This window comes from Phaenicophaeus curvirostris, chromosome 6 (genome assembly GCF_032191515.1).
Source record: "Phaenicophaeus curvirostris isolate KB17595 chromosome 6, BPBGC_Pcur_1.0, whole genome shotgun sequence".
NCBI lineage: Eukaryota > Metazoa > Chordata > Aves > Cuculiformes > Cuculidae > Phaenicophaeus > Phaenicophaeus curvirostris.
This window is the reverse complement of record NC_091397.1, coordinates 21,911,257-21,932,100: the sequence shown is the minus strand read 5'-3', so window position 1 is coordinate 21,932,100 and position 20,844 is coordinate 21,911,257. Positions and strand designations below refer to the sequence as shown.

The following is a 20,844-nucleotide window of genomic DNA, read 5'->3' as shown; positions in this document are numbered from 1 at the left end:
TTCTCATTAACATCCTGTATTTTTTCCTCTTGTTTGATAAACCAATATTGCCACTCAAACCTTCCTCTTTTTTAATGGAATATAATATAATAAATATAAAAAGGAAGGATCACAGATAAAAAAAATATAGTGTTTGTAAACAGATATCAGTCTGGTATAATATGCTGAACATTTGCATGAACTGACTTCTACATGCTACAAAAAAATAAAATCAAATAGAACATAGTTCGGAACATGTCTTTTAATTGATGATGAATTTCTACAGTGCTACAGTGTTAACAGTCTCTAAAACAAATATCTGAATCTACAGCTCAACAAATCATATAAACTTTGCAAATAAATAAGTTATTAAAAGTGTAATAGTGTGTTGTTTTCCTGTTGGTGTAAACTGCTAATGATAATGCATTTCAGAAAAAAATAACAACAATGAGCAGCTGCGATGCATTTATGTTATTAAGAATCTTTAAGTACAATTCAATACATTATATGCTTAGGTAAATATTCCTGTACTTACAGTTTTACAAAGCTATCAACTGAAAGGACATAAAATACATTCAAGAGTGAACAGAGAAGCAAGAGAGCTGCGAATAAAAAGACAATGTGTTTCAGTTGATACAACATGACACAGAAAGTGGCGCACATTTTAGAACTCGAAAGTCGCTACCATTTGCAGGCCTGAATTTGACAGCAAGTTCCTATGAGAGGGCTAGATTTACCCTACACCCAGGTTCTCCAGTTTATTTCAGTACAGCCCTAAGGTCTCTTGTCAGTCAGACTTACTCACTTTTGTGACCTAAGAGTTCACACAACGGGTCTTTTCCATCTGGCAATTCATAAGGATGAATCACTTACTGACATCTGTAGCCCCTTTCGGAGGACTCAAGACCCCTAGAATGGCATCAGTGGTGCACAGTACCACACGATGAACCAGAAGTACCACTCGCTATCAAGGTGCACCACCATCAAAGCAAGTTTAAGGAGCCATTCCTTGGCAAATATTAACTTGCCACTTCAACAGCCTTGCAAAGCTTAGTAGGCACTAACAATACTGCAACTCAATTCAGCAAGAGAACACAGAGCTTTGCAGAAACACGAGGTGTTTGTTTCTTAAACAGCCATTGTAACAAACACAGAATACAACATTTCAATAGGCTACAGTTAATAATCTATTATAAAGTGTATGCTCAGCACAATTTTAATTTTAAACAGGTAATAAATAATAGAATAGAATACAGTATCTATGAGCATATTTTAAAATATACATTATGAAATAAAATTTAATTTCCATAAAAGTTTCAACCTTTTTGTTCAGAAACATATTTAACCAATCCTTTATAAACAACTGCAGCCAGTTTGCCTGCCTGAAATTTTGATTTATGACACCCTCCTGCCTAGTGCAGAATGCTTATCTGTATTAACTTTTTTATTTCTATGGCAGATCAAGTAAGAGCTGAATTCACAAAAAATGTTCAGGTAGCAACTACCTTAAAGTATAAAATATTGTAATGATTGTAATTTTTTCATTCTAGCTTATTTAATAATCATGTAAATATCCAAATATCCACTAAAGTAAGCTACTGTGAAGACTGCAAGTTCCACAGTCAGAGCAGTAGCTAGACCTAGATTTAAAATGCACATATTTCTTTCTGGCTAAGAAGAAAACAGGTTCCCTCTGGTCACAGAAAAAGGTCTCCACACACCTCCCTGTTAACTAGTCATTCATTGCAATCTGTCCATTAACATGAACCTGGCTAGATGTTACATTCAATGGGAATGAGAAGGAGCGTGCTACACATTGCACCAGTTTTCCAAGGCTGTTAATTTTTACTATACTATTGAGATCAGTGTGGCAGAGCTATCTTGGCATATCAGTATTTCAAGAAATATAGGCTTATAGATAGCAATAAGACAGCTGAGCAGAGCAGAAAAGCCCTTTTAGTACAGAGATACTCCCAGATGATCTCATGAGCTGCCTACGCAGAAGGTATGAGAGCACACTGAGCTTCCTCTCTTCTCACGTCCTGCATAGTGGGAGGTGAGAGAAATTATGTCTATCAACTACTGTTCACAATGGCCTCAGTGACCCTCTTGGCAGCTAATGTGGAAGATGCAATTTCTCAGCATCATATTCCTTTGCACTGCCCATGCCCTGAGTCCAGAATGTGGCCTCTAGACATTCTGGGCAGAGCTGTGAAATGAAGTAATTCACCCAGTCTGTCCTGGAACAGCCTTTTGCAGTGGGAACATTACATGAGTCTTGAGGGAAACCTCAAGAAATCCAACTGCTTTCAGCTGGAGTTCATAAGAATGATGGTGTGTTTATGTTACTATAAATGGTAGGAAAACGTCACTTGACAAATAGGAATCTCCTTCCAAATGCCTGTTCCTATGTATTGTCATTAAAAAAGCTTCATAATGTCATAGTCTGTATTAATCCATTCCAGAAGGCATATATAGCATAGGTAAGGCAACATCTTTATATGAACAATTTGTTAAAGACTACATCAAAACATTAAAGACACTGATGTTTGAATAAATTCCTAATCTTTACGAACAGGAGGATTCCAACGCTTTAGAAAACTAGGCATATTGCAGAGGGGGAAGACAAAAAAGACAGGTGTCAAAAAGAAGTTAGAAAGTGAGCACCATATGAAAGTCATACTTAACTTTTTATGTCCATTTAACAAGCTAATTAAATGTTTCACAATGTTATACTTAAGTTGAAGTAAGCTACCCAGGATAAAATCCTGGCCCATCCAAAGTCAATGGTGAGAGGATTTTACCTGCAATTCTCACTACCTTTGAGAAGATATAAAACCAAGAAGATATACATTGAGGCCCCATGAAAGGCTTCTAACTAAAAAGAGGAGGAAGAACATATTGATTGTTTATTTTAAAGTACATGCAATGTAAAGTACCCTACATGGCAATCTCTCAGTTCTATGAGACACTGAATACAATACTGTAAATAATTTTAAGCTTTTTTTTTATTCATGTATCATTTAGCAGGACTCTTTCACAGCTGTAAATCACTTTTTAAAACTCCATCGTTTCCTTGTACACTGTTGCTTTATGAAAATGCAAATCTAAGATTTTAGCAAACAGCGCTGTATTTTTTTCATGTCACATGTACAAAAGGATATAAAGGCAACTCCTTAATTGATATACGATAATATCCTTAAGCCACAATGGAAACAAATATAATACAGTATTACAGCGCAGGTATTCCTTTTATTAAGGAATAGTATCTGTGGGATACACTCATCTGATTAAGTATTTCAAAATGACATCCTTACAGTATTCAAAGTATTTTCAATGACTTGATGGCTATGGTCTAGATGAGCTGCCCTGATGGTAAAAAAAAGATAGAGACAGAACTTAATCTCATCTTAGTTACACATATTTCATCATACTCTCCTGCTTGCTAATTGAGAAGTATTTGTAAAAATCGCCATGATGTTCCTCATGGATGAAAAAGCAAGTGAAGTTATAAAACAGTACTCAAAGAACAGTGGACAAATACCATTGCTAGTCTGAACGTGTGTAACAACTATTCTGTTATTCCATACTGTAAATGCATAGTTTATATTTAGATTTTTAATAATTCTAGCTGCATGTAAAACAGAGAAATGATAAGTTAAATTATAGCACCTTGCATGAAATTTGTTCTAAAACCCACAAAGATTACACCTTTTAAAACTGTAAGAAATACAACTATTCTACCTCAAAGTTCACTATGCACCTGTCACTTAAAGGGAAACTAATCTACGTGTAATGAAGACATGCATAAATATCACAAATGTAAGGTGCAAAATGGAATATGAAAGTTAAGGATGTAGTAAATCAATGCTTTTCCATCAAATTAGCTGACGTACCAGAAAAAGGTGTATCTACAATTTTTTTTAAAAAATGTATTATCATAGAAACATTCAAGCTAAAAATGGAAACTGCCTATTCAAGTATGTAGTACAAACTCTTACCAAAGGAAGATTATTTTCCTGTATTGTGCTACATCTAACTTGAAACCTTCCAAGAAATTGTATGCATTGATAAACACTGCTGTGTCATTCTACAACCTAACCGATCACATTGGTAGGATCTTTCTCCTGATATTCACTGGATATTTACCTTGTTTCAATTTTATATCATCAGTTCCAGTGACATCTTCATACCTAGAAAGGCTCCTCCTTTCCATGTATGTGTCACATAACGAAAAATTGTACATACTTTAATAACTCACTCTTTCCAACTTCTTTCTCGCTTCTATTGATTTTGTACAGTTCCCTGACTTTTCAGATGATCGACTCAATTTCTCACCTCTCAGGTACCCAAAATATAGAACTGTCCTCCAAAAATTGCCTTGGCAATCACAAGGATGATTCTGATTTCCATCTACCTGATGCAGCATATCTACGTATATACTCTTCTTTTGAATTTAGTGATGCCAGAAGCAACTTTGTTGCCTACATTATCAAGGCTTCTAACCATATCATGACATTTCAATCCTCTCTCTCTCACCAAGTTTCCTCAAATGCATTACCTTTTCTCTGAATCTCTTAGGCTGCATCTAGTTCTTGTCTACATTTAATCCATCTGTTGGACCTCTCCCACTCAGTTATCATATAGCGTAACACCATTTGTAACTTTTAACAATATACTGTAGATCCCTCTTGCATCCCTCACTGAAGACATTAAATAGAAATTAAGTCAACATAGTATAAACAATTAATGGGGAGGGAGCAGCTAAATTGTAAAACGGGATGATCCAATGCACAATTTATATTTTAAGACATTATTTCAAATATATTTTATCCTTGTTTATAGCCATTAATAAGAAGTTAAATATCTCACTCGCAGATTCTAAATGCAATACCATTATTTCTCTGCATACATAATTAAATGTAGCATAGGAAACATGCTGACAATCAGTCTTCCTCTGCAAACGAATCCTATTCCCGTCACTGAGGAGAGAAAGGTAGGCACATCAAGTCTACTCCTCACCACAAACTTTCAACCAGTTAATATTATATCAATTATTCTACCTATCTTCAAAATTACAAACGAAAATACAGAGGGATTTAAATTTCCACTGACAATCAAGAACTCGGCTCCTTTCAGAAGTTCTTCTGGAATTCTATAGTGTGATCCTGTAATTCAAAGAACATTGAACAACATGCTAACAGCACTTGTAACAGGAAAGGTACTATTTAATATAAAGCTTAAATAACATTTAAGTCACCTACTCCATGAAAAACATCCCCTAATTTAAGCTTTGTTTTCCAGAAGACTCACTTTCAGTACAACTTATCAACTGCCCTTCTGTTCTGGATGATGATTACAGGTCAGAAGAGGCCTTTCAGAACAGGAAGCACAGTAGCCAACTATTCTAATTTTTAAAGCTATTTGTCAATCTATTGAAATTAAGAAAATAATTTGTCTGAAGAAATGCACAATTAAAAATGAAAGTGAAACCAAGGATGAAAAGGTAAGTCTGAAGATATATTAACTGTAAAAATAATACAGTCCATGCTATTTTATACACAGTTGTTTATTCTTGTTCCATGTTTTAAAACTTGGACTCAGAAAAATCACAGGAAGTTTTGGGGTTTTACCCTCCTTTTGTTTTCCATTAAAAGCACCATAGTTACACGGCTTGATTCAATCGTCCTTTTCCACAATCACTTCTCCATAAAGCACCCTTCTTCTCTGCCGCAGCATGTGGAAGTAGAGTTGTGGAAATACTTGATCAAAACATAAAAGAAAGCAATTTAGATGAAAAAGTTCAACAGATCTCGTAATGGAAAAATACAGTTTTGCAGAATGATGAACTGAGGAAATATTATGGCATATAGTGCTGCAGTTGGTTAAGGTAAGTAATAGCAAGTCATGAACACTGCAGTGAATTACAAAACAATAATTACTCGGAACTCAGACAAGGCCCCCGTAATTTATACCCTCTGTTCAGTGCACTTCCCTCCAACACTTCCTTCATATAAACAGGACTTATCTGCTTCCTGGCAGTGCCTTAAGTCTTCAAATCTGTTCTAACGCAGGCATATTTGAATTAAGACCTTGAAGAGGATACAAATTTACCTTACTTCTTCAGTTTTGAAGTGAGGAGCTCCCTTTCTCCTAGCCTTCTGAGATCTTTTATATTACTGTCCTACTGATACATTTGATACTTACATGTAATGAACAGAAAATCAGATTTATTCATGAAGCATTAAGTTATATCAACAACTGTAAAATCATTACTAAGTTATGAAAACTTAGCACTTCTTTTATTCATATAAATCTTTCTCGTTGTCCTTCATGATTTCTTGTGACAAAAAATTCCACAGTGTGCGCACATACTGTGAAAGTCAATGTTTAAAGGCCAACTCCTTAAAGGAATACCTTTATAAGGAGTCTGCAGATCACAGACCCTTTTAACTTCGATTTTCCTACTTCTTAATGCCTCTCCCTAATCTTTTACCTTGTTTCTAGCCTCATTATCCAAACTATATAAAACATTGTTTGCCTAGCTTGGTCTAGCATCATTTGAGGTGCTGCATCTGAATCAGGTTGCTTTCTCCTTGTCTCAACTGCTTAGGCACCAGTGGAAATAACACTGGAAGTGAAAGATAGATAGTCACTCTACTCTCAGCTCTGGTTAGCCAATTGATCTGTCTTCTGCTATCCAGAAGTAGGACAATCAGATTAAACAAGGGACGGAAGTAGGTTCAGAGAGATTTGGAGGACGATTTCCGTGAAAATCAAATCTTGAGAATATTGCTTCAAGTTTTTCCCAAGCATACTCAAATGGCAATTTTCAGAGGTGGCATGTAACTGGATATTAGTGGCAATAAAAACAAGGCAAATCTGGCACAATGTGCAGGACAATTTTTAAGCCACTGCTTCAAAGTGACAGAGACACTAGAAATTCTCTATGACACAGTTGCAGATACTTCTGTGTGTAAGCAAAAAGTTTTTTTACTTCATTCAAGTCTTAAAAACGTTTTCAGCATTTTCAGTGACATTTTTAAGACAGCTTATGTTCTGAGGCAGATAATCAGGATGGAAAATTTCAATCTAACCAATTAAAGCACAGCAAAGCTCAGAACAGGCTCTTATAAAGGCTATAAAGCAGGCTTTTATAGTAGAAAGTGTTCAGCCAATTTAACTACAGGCAGTGTTTCCAACATTGCTGATAATTGATTATTATGCTATTAGCATTACTACAGTTAAGTATACTTACATGGCACATAGGAGAACATGACAATAATAAGGAAGTAATAGTAGTCAAAGGAGACATTGTATTTGTTGGGAAGTCTCAGTGAAAACATTCCTGTTTTCTTCACATACGGTAAAGCAGCATATATGGTTAGCAGTTCACCTGCAACTCCAGCAGGATACAAAATGATAAAAAAGTTGTATCTGCATTGAAAAAAAAACCCATGTGAGAAACACTCCATGAATTTAAAAGTTCCTCTTGCTATTATTAGTGGCACAGCAATATATTACAGTAGTTTCTGCACCAAAATCAATGACCAAATCCTGACTTGGCACAGAATATCAGCTTCAGTTACTTTGGAAAGAGTTACTTAGGTTTACAGAGAATGCATTCCTCAGTCCTTCTATTTAAAAAGGTGAAATATCAGAATGTGTGTATGTCTTTCTAATTCTAAAGAGTGAAAAAATCCACAAATTTATCGTCTCCAATAATGCCTTTTTTAAAATTTCCTGACCTTGCTCCTATTGTCACTGGCAAGATGCAGATCAGGACTGAATCCCAAACTGAGATGATCCTACACACCCTTGTCATAGCGTATGCAAACTGGGTCAACTCTATGTATTATAATTTCTTTGAAAATAATGTAAATGTTGAGAAACATCATAAGCCTGCTTTACCTACTGGCACATGGGAAATCGAAGAAATACTATGTTACCACTAATGGAATTAAAAAAACAAAAGAAAATGAGAGTTCCAGAAACTCATCAGATTCATTTTAAAATGGGAAGAAAATGTTCAAATACAAGGGGAAGGTATTCAGTTTAAATAAAATGTGGTTTGAACAGCATAGGCCACATAGGTGGGGACAAAATGTAATCAGTTGGGTTTGTGCTGTCATTACTCAGAGTGTGCCATGGAGATGCAGTTTCTCTGCTCTCATGTTCATGCACGGAACAGCAAATGAGAACTGTTGGACAGAGAGAAAGGTACACTGTGCACTCCATGACCAAAAGAGATCGAGATCCAAAACAGCAGTAATCCAGCCAGGCTGAGAGGACTCAGAGGTCAGCGAACAGATTAGGGGAGGTATAAGAAGGAACTGGCACTATATGATCCACACACTATTTGTATCTACACAGTGGGAAAAAAAAGAAAAAAAAAAAAAAGAAAAAAAAAAAAAAGAAAAAATTCTGAACTAAAATTTAAATCACACCTGTCCCGTTAGACAATGGGCAGGCAAATCTTTTATGAATGTAAGCTAAAGATACGAACTTTCCTGTTTGATTATCCATAGATCTTAGAGGTACATTTTGGACTCTATGAAAAGATAATACATTTTCAAATGTTTTGTTTATAGTATATTTCACAATATATCTCTGCTGTTGAATGTCAGTTTTCCCTACTGCATATGAGAAGGAAACAAAAACTCCATCATTCAAGATACACTAATGTGTACCTGCCAAGGTAGTACTTTCTGGATGTATTTCTCTTTCTGAAGCCCATATAAAAAATTATTCATGAAACCAGACCTGATTATTTTTAAGTTTACCATTTAGTGCCTCAACATGACCAAACCTACCACCCTAGGTATTAGAAAAAAACCCCAAACATGTATTAAGAGAACGGACAGAAATATCAGACAAAGAAATGCATTAGAAGCATCAGAACTGCATTATTTATAAAACAAAAATACAGGAAAATAGAGAAACACACTCTTTTAAGTAAGAGTTGCCTGTCCTGAATTTAAGAAGGATATTTTCCTTCTAGCAGTGTAAGTCTGTCTGTCTTACATGTATTTTTCAAATAACAACCCCTGAGAATACTTCTCTCCCAGTTACATCTCCTGATAAACATGCAGTCTCTGTAATAAATCTGATCCAGTGGTCAACATTAAGTACACTTCAAAATCAAAGCAGCTTTGATACAGAACACGCTTTTTACGTGGGCTAAACTAAGTCAATATTTAGCTTAACTATACAAATATAACCTTACAAAAGCTCCAATAAAGCATAACTTCTCATAAAGCAATAGTACACATAAGACTGAGTAACAACAAATCTCACATTTTCAAAGGCCTGGAATCCACAAAAAAACAGTGCAGGTGCTTAATTTTGGGCATTGTATTCAGAAGCATTTTAAGGAGTCATACTGTGAGTTAAAAGATGACTCCAAAGATAAAGGGGAAAAAAATTAAAGCAGAGCTCAAACTGTGACACACAAAAAGCAAAGAACAAATCACACTCGTCTAAGATATTTTTAACACTTTAAACCAAGTAACAATGATCCCAAGTACTGAAAGCAACTGACTTGCATTCAGCTGACACATAACCAAAGCTCAAACATCTGCTCTCCTGTGTGTTAGCTCAGCATGCGTGAAACTAACATGCACAGAACTATGAGAAACTGAAGTGCAAGATATCTCCACCTGGCCCATTTAATGAAGTATGGCAAATGGTTGAGCAGGTTGAATGTGTAGAAGGAATATCGAGTAATCTCTGTCACAGTCCATACGACCAGAAAAAGAATAACGCTCTCCTCATTCTGGATCTGCAGAAGTATAAAGAACCAAAACTTTCTTCATCCTTAAGCTTCTTTTCTGTGCAAACTGCAACAGACTTCTAGTTAAGATATATGAAACAGAACTAACATAAAGAAAGAAAATTTTGGCATAAAAGTGATATGCTGAAATCATTATCATATACAGTTCTTTATCATACATATTTGCTAACATACAGACATATTGCAAACTGAGCAATCTTCATCCATTATGCAAACATCAAAACATAACCCTCTATAATTAAGCTTATTCCGCTTCTTTATTCTCTGTCTGCATTTGCACTTTGCTGTCTCCCTCTTTTTATTTGTGATTTACTTTTTATTTTTTCACTCTTGAAAACAGCGAGAAGAAAATAACGCTACAGAGAATATGTTCCTTTTATAAGCAGTTTTTAGCAATTCTGCATTTCACTACTCTATCTCCTAGACTTTCTCTTCCTTTCTATCTTGCTTCTTCCTCACCATATAACACACATACCTATGAAACTTCAGACAAAAGAAAGGCATTTTTTAGTATAATCTGCTAACTGGAACTTGGCCGCAGATCAAATTTGGCAGACTTCAGGGAGCTGTAAGATAATTAAGGAGCTGGAACACAGATGGATCACTAAATGAAGAGTACTTGGTAGATGAGGAGCTTTGGGTAAACTCACTCAACAATCCCGTTTAAGATTTAAGTTCTGAGTCATTAAACTGCCTCATCGGTAGGTAGCACACCTCTCTGCTGTTTCAAAACAACGGTTCCTTTTCACTCTAAGTGAACAGATAAACAAAAGCCCCCAAATGCAAAGAAGGCACATGGGGACCTATCACAAACACTACCTTCTGAGGAGAAGAATTACACGCAAGTAATTTTCTTTTCTTTAAAAAGGGAGGAATTTTGTAATACACTTCCATGCCTGAAGGCTGAAAAGCTCCAGGGATGTCTGTGAAATAAAATAAAGTAACACAAGTTTTGTTAAAATTACAAAAAAGGGAAACATTTTTTTAAACAAAACACAACACGGTGACAAAGCTTAATACATCTCAAAGATGCTGAAAATGCAGAACTGTCAAAAGTCAAGAAAAATTTTAACTGCTCATCATCTCATAAAATCTCATCCTCGATGTGTCAGTCAAAGAAGATGTACTTTTAGTGAAAGGATCTCACCAACATCACAAAAGAAAATGAGATATAGAAGTACCACCAAACGCACAAACACATAGCAACAACTGAAGTGCAAAGACATTCAAACAAACAAGCAAAGGGAAAGACAGTACTAGGCTGTTCTTAGTTTCATGCGATTAGAGGCAAACATTGATAACACAAACTTGGACTCATGTCACAGTGCTAAATCCAAGCAGAAGAGCTTTAAATAAGTATGCAGAGAATTCCTATCTGTTGCCTTGCAAATCTCCAGTCAAGTAGGGAGCTATGGGTCTGGCTATTATCACTAACATGCCTCTCACCACCTAAAGTGACCCTGAACATTCATGCCTGCTAAGCAATAACAGCGTGAAGTACAATCAGACATACATTCAGATATATTTTTTTTTCTCAGACACAGCTTGACCTACTGTACTGAAGATAGAGGAAACAAAAGAAATGACTGGATGTGGCAAAGATTTAAGCCACTGCAGATAATAACAAAATGACAAAATTTAGTGCTGTGTTCTAGCACTCATATAAACATCCAACATTAAAAACTTGTTAATCTTTGAGACATTGTCCCTTAAGGGAAAAATGAAAACATTTAGCTTATAAAAAAAAAAAAAAAAGATGTATGAAAAGCCTATTCCTTGTTGAAAAAAGCAAAGGAAAGGAAAAGATGAAGCGTAGAAAATGAGTCTTCTGTGAACTGCAACGAAGGGATCTAAGAAGAGGAGGCAGATGTATGATAGCCCATTAGCAGAAAGGCACGTGCCATCTGCTGGTGAGACAGTTTAATGGCTCAGCTTTTTAAGTATAAAAAAATTCAGGAGCACAGACTCAAAAATCTGACAATTCTTACATGTCCCCCACAGAAAGCAGACCTCAGAAACTAAACTGAATGTCCTTATCTACAAGCTGTAAGCAATCAGCTTGCTTCATTGTGGTAACGAATCATTAGACTTAGAATAACCACCAGGCAAATAAACCTCTCGTATACATAGGATCTGAAGTGCCACTGTGGCGTGCAGGGTAACTTGATATATTTTTAATGAAAATAATGCAGTATGGATGCCACCAAATGTTAATATTACCATAACATTTTAAATGCTGAGAAAATTACTAAAATAAATTGCAAAATTACAACCATGTTCATCCAGGTAAATTCAATTTAAGACATATTTTCATTCAGATTAACTTGTTTAGTGCTAATTTAAGTTTTTGAAAAGGAACTGGTAACACTTTAGTAGATTTGCTGGTAAATAACAGCAGTAGTCACTAATTTCACTTAGGCAGATCACAGCCGGCACAATGCCAAAGACTGTGCTGATTCTCAGCTAAGACCTAGACCTAGTCTCCTGCGTAGAAGCACACAAATACCTTCCTGTAACCCCACCTTCCAAAATCACACTCAAGTATCTAAGTATTCTCTGGAGAAATGTCGTGAATTTTTTAATTGGTCTTCCGGGAAATGAGAACCGTACTAATAGCTTCTCCTAAAAAAAATCAAAACATAACTTGCTCACGCACATACCTGTTTTATGCTATGTGCAATGAACCACACCATGAAGATTCTTGAACTCACTTGGACCCCAGTCACAAGCACAGATGTGCGAACTATTCCTTAAAAAGAGAAACGCGTTATCTCTGTTGTGCAATTCACATTTTAATTAGTTACAGGAGAAACTAAAACAATGAACTCACCAACTGCACAGTGGACTACCTGTAAATAAAAATAAGTTAGAGGTTACTGATGTACAGTATGTTACTATCTTCACTATAAACATGGCCTTTTGAAAATAATACAATCCTAGGCTTAATTCTGAAGGAGAACTGATTTTCTGTCTCAAATTAACAGTCTTTAAGATAAACACACATTAGAGCCCTGGCAACAAATGCTGTGATGGGCCCAGAATCTGATCTGTGCAAACACATGAAAGATTTATTTTCCAAATTAATTGTATATATTACATATTTACACACTTACAAAGCATTTATTTTTTCAGCCAGTAAGCTTCCCTTCCATTATCTTATTCAAAGAGAAATTTTACAGGACAGCGTAGAGGTGGTCATAACAGATGCTAAATGCATTGCAATTTTAAAGTGCTCTGCATCGATTACAGATTAATAATGTTATTATAATTTTGCCAATGACAACTACGAAGCTTCAGACTTATTGTATGGTCACTAATGTTTAGGAAATAGAGCACCTTCCATTATTTTGGCAGATTTGAGTAGAATTACTTATTGCGAAAGCTTAATACTATAAAAGCCTGTATACAGATGGCCACACAATTTTAAGTTGCTTGAACTACGTGTTACAGACAGATTGAGAAAGAAAGTTAAAATGTACATAGGCACTCTTTGTTGTGCCTGGGAAAGAATGGTAAGTGCTCAATTCACCAAAAAGTTTCATTCTACAGATGTATCATAAACTGAGGCCATGACTGTGTATCAAGCACTGGAACAGGCTGCCCAGGGAAACAGTACAGTCACCATCACTATTTAAACAATGTGTAGGTGTGGTCCTTAGGGACATGGTTTGGTGGTAGACTTGGCAGTGTTAGGTTTATGGTTGGACTCGATGATCTTAAAGGTCTTTTATGACCTAAACAATTCTGTGATGTTGTGGGTATACACATTCATTAAATAATACAGCTAGGAAGACGTTAAGTACTAAGATAATATTTTGCTATTAAATTCAAGTTAATAATGCATTTTGACTATGATATGCAGCATCCAGTAAAGCAAACTAATGTTTAAAGTTTACCTCAAGCAAAGCAAATGTCTGGAAAAATTTAAGTGTCTTTTGAACACTTCTGAATAAGCCTCTATGTGTTCCTTTCTGTATATAAAACCGCACCATGGCAATACCTAATACCAGCCACCTACAAAAGAAAGAGAATGGATACATATCAAATTAGAACTCTAAAAATATCCATCCATCATAACTAAATTAGTAGAATACTTTCTTCACAGAATATCTCTGCTTCTTCAGTTGACAGTGTTCTCAGGAAATTATTAAAAATATTTTTAGACATAAATATTACATAAAGTTATGTAAACATTACACTTTACTTAAAAATTTCTTTACTGGGGAAAGGACAGAGAATGACTTGTTTATAATCAAAGGACTGTTATGAATTGAGGGGACCTTTCCCAAACCCATAACTTCATCAGACTTTTCACTAGCAGTGACTACATATTTTTACTATTAAATCCTCTTGCATCTTTACTACGAACTAGTTATTCAAAAACACACAATGAACTTGGCACTGAAGCCATCATTCTGAGTCACAAGTAAAGGGCTGGAACCTATCAACTACTTTTTTTGCGTGTTTTGTAGCCCTTCAACTGATAATTTTCAGAACTGACTAGTGATGTGAATATTTCTGTTTGTGGTTGTACAACTGTAGTCACCATTATGATTCAGTTTTCAAAAGTGTTGAAAGTGATCTTTGAAAATCAGACTGAAAATCAATGCTGAAAGATGGGTGCTCCACGTTCCTAGCTTCCAGAGACAGGTATATTTAACTTGCACATTTGATGGTGTTGGCTAATTTTTTTACTTTTTTTTTTAAGGAAACTGAACAATGCTACCAACTGATAAACCTTCCAATGTAAAAGAAAGAAAGTAACAGTATCTTTTAAATCAAACTTGATATAAAACTTAAATTGAAATCTTAAATGAAAATTGAAACTAAAAAAATAAACTTCTAAAGTGGGGCTGACTTGATGTCCACCACCCAGCACAGACCCAACACAATAATCTAAGGCGTGTGCAACTCCTTCCACACATTAGTCCATGTTTATATAATTAATACTTTCAAAATAGTGTACCATACGTTCCACGTCTAATACAGAGCTATACCACACTCTTACAAAGACCATACTAGCAAGATGCCTTGGAACTTCAGGTTTCAATCCACAGAGACTACAAAAGCACAAACATTCTTTAATGTAGACTTACAGGCATAACCAGAGCTACGGATGACTAGCTTGAGAGTGAAAAATACAAAAGTTACAATAACTTTAGCTTAACTTACTCAGTCCTTTCATTGTAGGTAAAGCCATAGCAAGCACATTACATGGCAACATGAGCTCTGGCTAAGGAAGGGGCCAAGTGACAAAGCAGAGAGATCTGAGAAATACTCAGAGGCAGATTCAGAGAGCACATAAACATTTAGAGAAATAGTTATAGAAACATTTGGATAAATGCTGAACACCTCTCCTACTCTTGCACTCTTCCCTTAGCATAAGGCACTGGCTAACGCTGGAAATGGCGTACCAGGAAACATTGATCTTCGGTCAGACTTGTTATGCTGTAATGGCATGAGATCCGCATGGTTCGTGACAGCTTTCTGTTCACCTCAGATGGCATGTACTTCACTATCAGCCCCTGCACAACTCTTAGACATAGTGCCTACTGCTACACAGTCACTTGGTGTGGCCTATTCCAGCACTTCACGATGCCATTTGAAACTCACATAGTTAGTGAGGCTTTCCCACACGGTAGGAATGATTCCAGAATTTGACTCCACAAATATTACTCAGATTTCATAACTCTGAGTGCATCAATTTAAGTTTGTCTGCCACCACTTTGGAAATGAGGAATTACTCACTTGTCATCCTTCACAGTAAAGCTTCCCTGTTTTATCACGAAGTGTTTGACAAGAGGAACATGACAGTGAGTTTACATCATCTGGCAGTATGAATGGTGACAGCAACAGCTCCGTCCCAGCCCTAGCCTGGGAAGTCATAATACATCTAATCTAACAAGACTTTTTCTGCACATCATTCTGTAACAGAAGGGCTGCAGAGAGGAGTAATCTTGGACTGCTCTCAGAAGCCAAGTTTGCAAATATGTTTTACATAAACAATTTTCCCGAATTTCTGCAGATCAATTTATTTAATTGCCAGCAGCATTGACTCTGGAACTCATGAAAGCCCTTGTAGTGAATATGGCAAATCACCAGGAAATGGAAAACACTTTCTGTAAGATTGGGTACTGATCTGTCATTTTCACGGCTTAAACTTTTGGTACAAAGATAAACCATAATTTTTTATTAGAATTATTATAATTTGCAATTATGTACTGGTTTATTAAAAGTCTAGAAACACTTTGCGATATCGCACTGTCTCAGCAAATGGAAAAACACACTGTTCCTGTTAAGTATTGCACCACTTCAAATGCTTATTTTTCTCCTAAACGGCACCTGTCAAAGACTATAAGAATTAGTTCCCATCTCTTATTTCTCTATTTCCACATAAAATACGCAATTTTGATGTCTTAATCCCTTTTGATATTAATGGAAGATGGGAAAGAATGAAGTGACAGATACTGAATCAGCACCTAAGGTCAAAACTAGCACGGTTCGATAATCTTCTGCAGACATAAAAGTCCGTGGCAAGAGTCAGTATTCATTAGCAAATTCACACATGGAGCATGAGGCTGGGAATTCAATGAGAGAACATTAACCCACCAGCTAGAAAGAAACGACATTGAGTAAAAGCACTTTTCAGAAGGTGCTGCTGCAATATATGAACATACTTGAACATGTGTTCAAGATTGACAAATGCTAATGAGAACAAAGCCATTATGATCACATTCGCAGCTTTGGGCATCAGTGCTTGAACTCCTGCTTCATCTGCAGGATATCAGTTTTGCTGTAAGGGATTCAAATGGCAGAGAGTTCAGCCACTGGTAACCAAAGTAAAACAGCTCTTATGATGAATGTCAGCCTGGAAGTTATGAAATAGCTCTTAGTTTTCTTTTAAGCATGTGGAAATTCATAGTTCTGTTTTTTTCCCCCCTCAAGAGTAGTGAACAGAACAAATCTTCAACAGCTGAAAATAAGTGCTTCAAGCACTAACAACATAAACCTGAATACTCTTATAATCTGTTATTCAACATACACACCCATCTCCCTCAAAGCAAAGCATCACTGTATGAGGCAGCAGCTCAAATAAGCCCTCTCCCCTCCACCTTCTCATCACTAAATGCCCACTGCTGCTCAGCACCACACTCTGCTTCAGAAATTCCTGCCTCACAGGGAGCTGGTGTGTGCTCTGCTTACTTGAAGCCAGGACCTGAGGAGCTGCCCACCCCGCACGGCAAAAGTGGAATATTTGATTTAAGCTAAAGTAAAGTTTTGTCTAAGTAATTGTATTTTTTAAAAGTTAGACAGACTGTCCATCTGATAACATGTTTTCTTTCAGTGTTTTTCCGGGCACCGTTCATGACAACGTCTTGTGTGAGGTATAATCTGTGCCGAACAGATGTGTTTTCTTCTATAATCACCTGTTTGCGGCTTTTTCCTATTTCAAAAGCAAAGGTCAGGCAGAGAGCTGGCTCCAGAGCTCCAAACGAGCAAGAACTTCGACTGTCACGAAGTTCATAACAACATCAGAATTAGTCCTTGGAAAGTAACAGAATGTGCATAATCCTCTTAATATTTCTACATCCGCACGCGAGCGGGAGATGCTTTCCGTGACCAGGTTTCGCCTCGCTGCACACGACGGACGAGGACCGTTCCCTCGCGCTGCCCACGCCCGAGGAAGGATGCTCGCTCCCGGAGCTCCCCGAGGAGGCTCGGCGGCTCCCGGGGCCGCGCCCGGCCTCCCCTGCGCCATTCCTGTCCCGGCTATACTTAACCTCCGCGGGGCGCGGCGCGGAGGCGCTGCGCCCTATTAGGCAATGCGCCGCGCCGCGTCCCCGCCGCCCGCTTACCCCGCCGTCATGGCCACGTTGTAGAAGATGAGCCAGGCCGTGGCCAGGGCGCCCGGCCTCCTCTTCTTGCCGTTCTCCTCCGCCGCGCCGCTGCCGCCCCCGTCCTCCTCGCTGGCCGCCATGGCTCGCGCGGGGCCCGCGGCACCCGCGGGGGGGCTGCAGCCGCGCCCCGGCCGCCCGCCCGTCACGTGACCCGCGCCCCGCCCCGGCCCCCCCGCCCCTGCCGTGGGCCCCAGGCGGGGTGGCCCTCGCGGGGTTCGCGGCGCGGTGCTGTCCACTGCAGAGCTTCAGCTTGGGGAATAGATTTACTTAAAGACCGCGAAACAAGCAAACAGTTTAATAATGAAAAACGTTCCTATTGCACATAAGGCTCGCTGGGAAACGGGCAGCTTCTCGCGGACCCGATTCGTTTCGCGTATTTCCAGCGGCTTCACTGAATCATAGAGTGGTTTGAGTTGGAAGGGACCTTAAAGTCCATCCAGTTCCAGCCCCTGCCATGGGCAGGGACACCTCCCACCCGACCAAGCTGCCCAACGCCCCATCCAACCTGGCCTTGAACACCTCCAGGGATGGGGCAGCCACAACTTTACTGCGCAACCTGTGCCAGTGCCTCACCACTCTCATTGTGAAGAAATTTCTCCTTATGTATAGGCTAAATCTGCCCCTCTCCAGTTTATACCCATTCCCCCTAGTCCTATCACTACAAGCCTTTGTGAACAATCCCTCTCCAGCTTTCTTGCAGCCCCCATCAGGTACCAGAAGGTCACTATAAGGTCTCCTAGGAGACTTCTCCAGGCTGAACAACCCCAACTCTCTCAGCCTGTCCTCATATGGGAGGTGCTCCAGCCCTCTGATCATCTTTGTAGCCTTTCTCTGGACCCGTTCCAACAGTTCCATATCCTTCTTATGTTGAGGACTGGACACAAACTGGACACAAACTCCAGATGAGGTCTCACAAGAGAGGAAAGAGGGGCGGAATCATCCCCCTCGACCTGCTGGCCATGCTTCTTTGGATGACACTGGAGAGTGTCTGCATTACTTCTGGGGTTTCCTTCTCAGTCTCTTTCCAATAAAGCTGCTCAAACTCCTTTCAGATCCTTGTCTATGCACTGCCTGAGGAGCAGCCTTTCCTAAATGCTTACTAGCCTTGTGCTGGATTCTGTCCCCACATTCAACTATTTCCCATTTGGATGCTGAGCAGCTTCTCAAGCAGCTTTGACTTTGGATCAAAGTCACCCACCGTCCCTGATCCTGCTGGTCCCCTTTCCCACGCTCCTTATTCCCATATCACTAGCTTTGCTGGTGACCCTCAGGCACCATCAGCAGATGTAGCCCACCCCAACAGAAAACATCACACTTCTTTACAAACACGGGAATGTGTGTCAGAGGTTGAACATCTGGGAGTTTGGTCAGGGACTGACTAGTGGGAATATGGCCAGGCCCCCACCTCAGAGGCCCAACAGCCACCTGCCAGGGTGATCATGGGGAAAGGACACCTTCCTATCTGGGAGGTCACAATAAATACCACCCTCAACACACAAAGACAACTAAGGCCCATCCCTGAGAAGGGAGGAAAACTCTTCCTAGGGCTTGAAATGGACCCAGGTGGCAGCCAGAAGGATGAGATTTGAATATTCATGTTGTCCTAAACTGTGAGTCTTCTCCCTGCACGATAGCACAGGGAAGCAAAGCCAGCATGGGATGTGATGCTGGGACTGACTCTGGAAGTGGTGACAGCCTCAGCCTGACTTATACTGGTGTGACATGGCACTTCAAAGGTTCAGGCGGCACCCAGCGCTCTGATGCCTGGCTCCAGCTGTGCCAGCCTGGACATGCCATTCAGGCAGCATACATGTAACCTTGGGCTTCTCTTTTCCACAACTAGGCATGGTGACCATGGCCACTTAGCCCAAACACAGGCATGTACAGACAGAAGGCCAACAGTATGCCCTGGCAGCCAAGAGGGCCAGCCGTGTCCCAGGGTGCACCATACACTGCATCGCTAGCCAGTCAAAGCACGAGATTGTCCTGCTCTACTCCACACTGGTATGGCCCCACCTTGTGTACTGGGTGCAGTTTTGGGCACTACAATATAAAAGTGATATAAAGCTACTGGAGAGTGTTCAGAGGAGGGCCACAAAGTTGGTGAGGGGTTTAGAGGGGAAGCTGCCTGAGGAGTGGCTAAAGTCGCTTACTCTGTTAAGCTTGGAGGAGTCTGAGAGAAGACCTCATTGCAGTCCACAGTTTCTTCACAAGGGAAGGTGGAGGAGCTGGCGCTGATCCCTTCTCTATGGCGACCAACGATAGGACTAGAGGGAATGGCAGGAAGATGTGCTGGGGGAGGTTTAGGTTGGATATTAGGAAAAGATTCTTCACTTAGAGGGTGGTGGAACACTAGAACAGGCTCCCCAGGGAAGCAGTCATGGCGCCAAGCCTGACAGTATTCGAGAAGCATCTGGACAACTCCCTCAGGCACGTGGTGTGAATTTTGGGGGTGTCCTACGCAGGCACAGGAGCTGAACTTGATGATCATTGTGAATCCCTTCCAACTCAGGACATTCTATGGTTCTATACGTTCCAAACGTGAGTTAGGATATATCTTTGAAATGCCGCTTTGGCAGTCCCCAAAGCTTTCAAGAGTCTGAGCCTACCTCCCTTAGGATGGGGTAGGTCATCCCAATATTTAAAACACCAAGGTGGTCTCCATGCCCAGGACATTCAGATAAAACATAGTATTTGCACCATACAAAAATTCAGTCCTCTCTCCCTCCTCACAAAAGTGCAAAAACAGATGTTCAGCTTTCAGACTCATAACTCATGCCCACTGGCAATAGCAACTGTGCATGCAAAATGAGTACTTGGCAAATAGCACCATGTAAACACTAGCGAGGTTATAGTTAAGTACTACTGTTGTATGTACACAGACACTTTTCTTGTTCAAGTAGTCATAAATATAACCCAGTTTGAGAATCCTATATTTAAAAGTAGAGACAGAAGAGTTTACACACCAAACTGAATTGACTAATTCAGAAGTCTTTGACATCTTATGCTTCAGAGGAAAGTGCAAGAAACCAGGTAGTGGGCAAATACATGGTAATCTGAGCCTAGATCTCACCTTAATGTAAGAGTTATAAGTTTGTTTAAACTCTGTAGATGTACAAAATATTTTTTATATTTACTATTTTAATTCTGAGTATTCCTGCTACCTTACTTCCA

The 20,844-nt window shown here is 38.9% G+C and overlaps 1 protein-coding gene across 1 annotated transcript; it reads right to left on the bottom strand.

Annotated features, from left to right (window-relative positions):
- Positions 1-223: 223 nt before the first annotated feature.
- On the bottom strand, positions 224-17,781 carry HACD1 (3-hydroxyacyl-CoA dehydratase 1). The gene is made up of 7 exons (XM_069859527.1): positions 17,629-17,781; positions 13,669-13,786; positions 12,603-12,621; positions 12,433-12,521; positions 9,639-9,760; positions 7,238-7,416; positions 224-5,741 (listed from the first exon to the last, which is right to left on the bottom strand). Exons 1-7 carry the CDS (start codon positions 17,748-17,750, stop codon positions 5,659-5,661), a joined length of 732 nt encoding a protein of 243 aa, XP_069715628.1. The 5' UTR covers positions 17,751-17,781; the 3' UTR covers positions 224-5,658.
- Between the last annotated feature and the right edge of the window lie 3,063 nt (positions 17,782-20,844).

Coding starts and splice junctions, on each gene's coding strand:
- HACD1 (XM_069859527.1), bottom strand. CDS start 17,750: ATGGCGGCCAGCGAGGAGGACGGGGGCGGCAGCGGCGCGGCGGAGGAG. Junction 9,761..12,432: donor TTGCACATAGCATAAAACAG/GTATGTGCGTGA, acceptor ATACTTCTGCAG/ATCCAGAATGAGGAGAGCGT. Junction 7,417..9,638: donor TACTTCATTAAATGGGCCAG/GTGGAGATATCT, acceptor TTTTCAATGCAG/ATACAACTTTTTTATCATTT.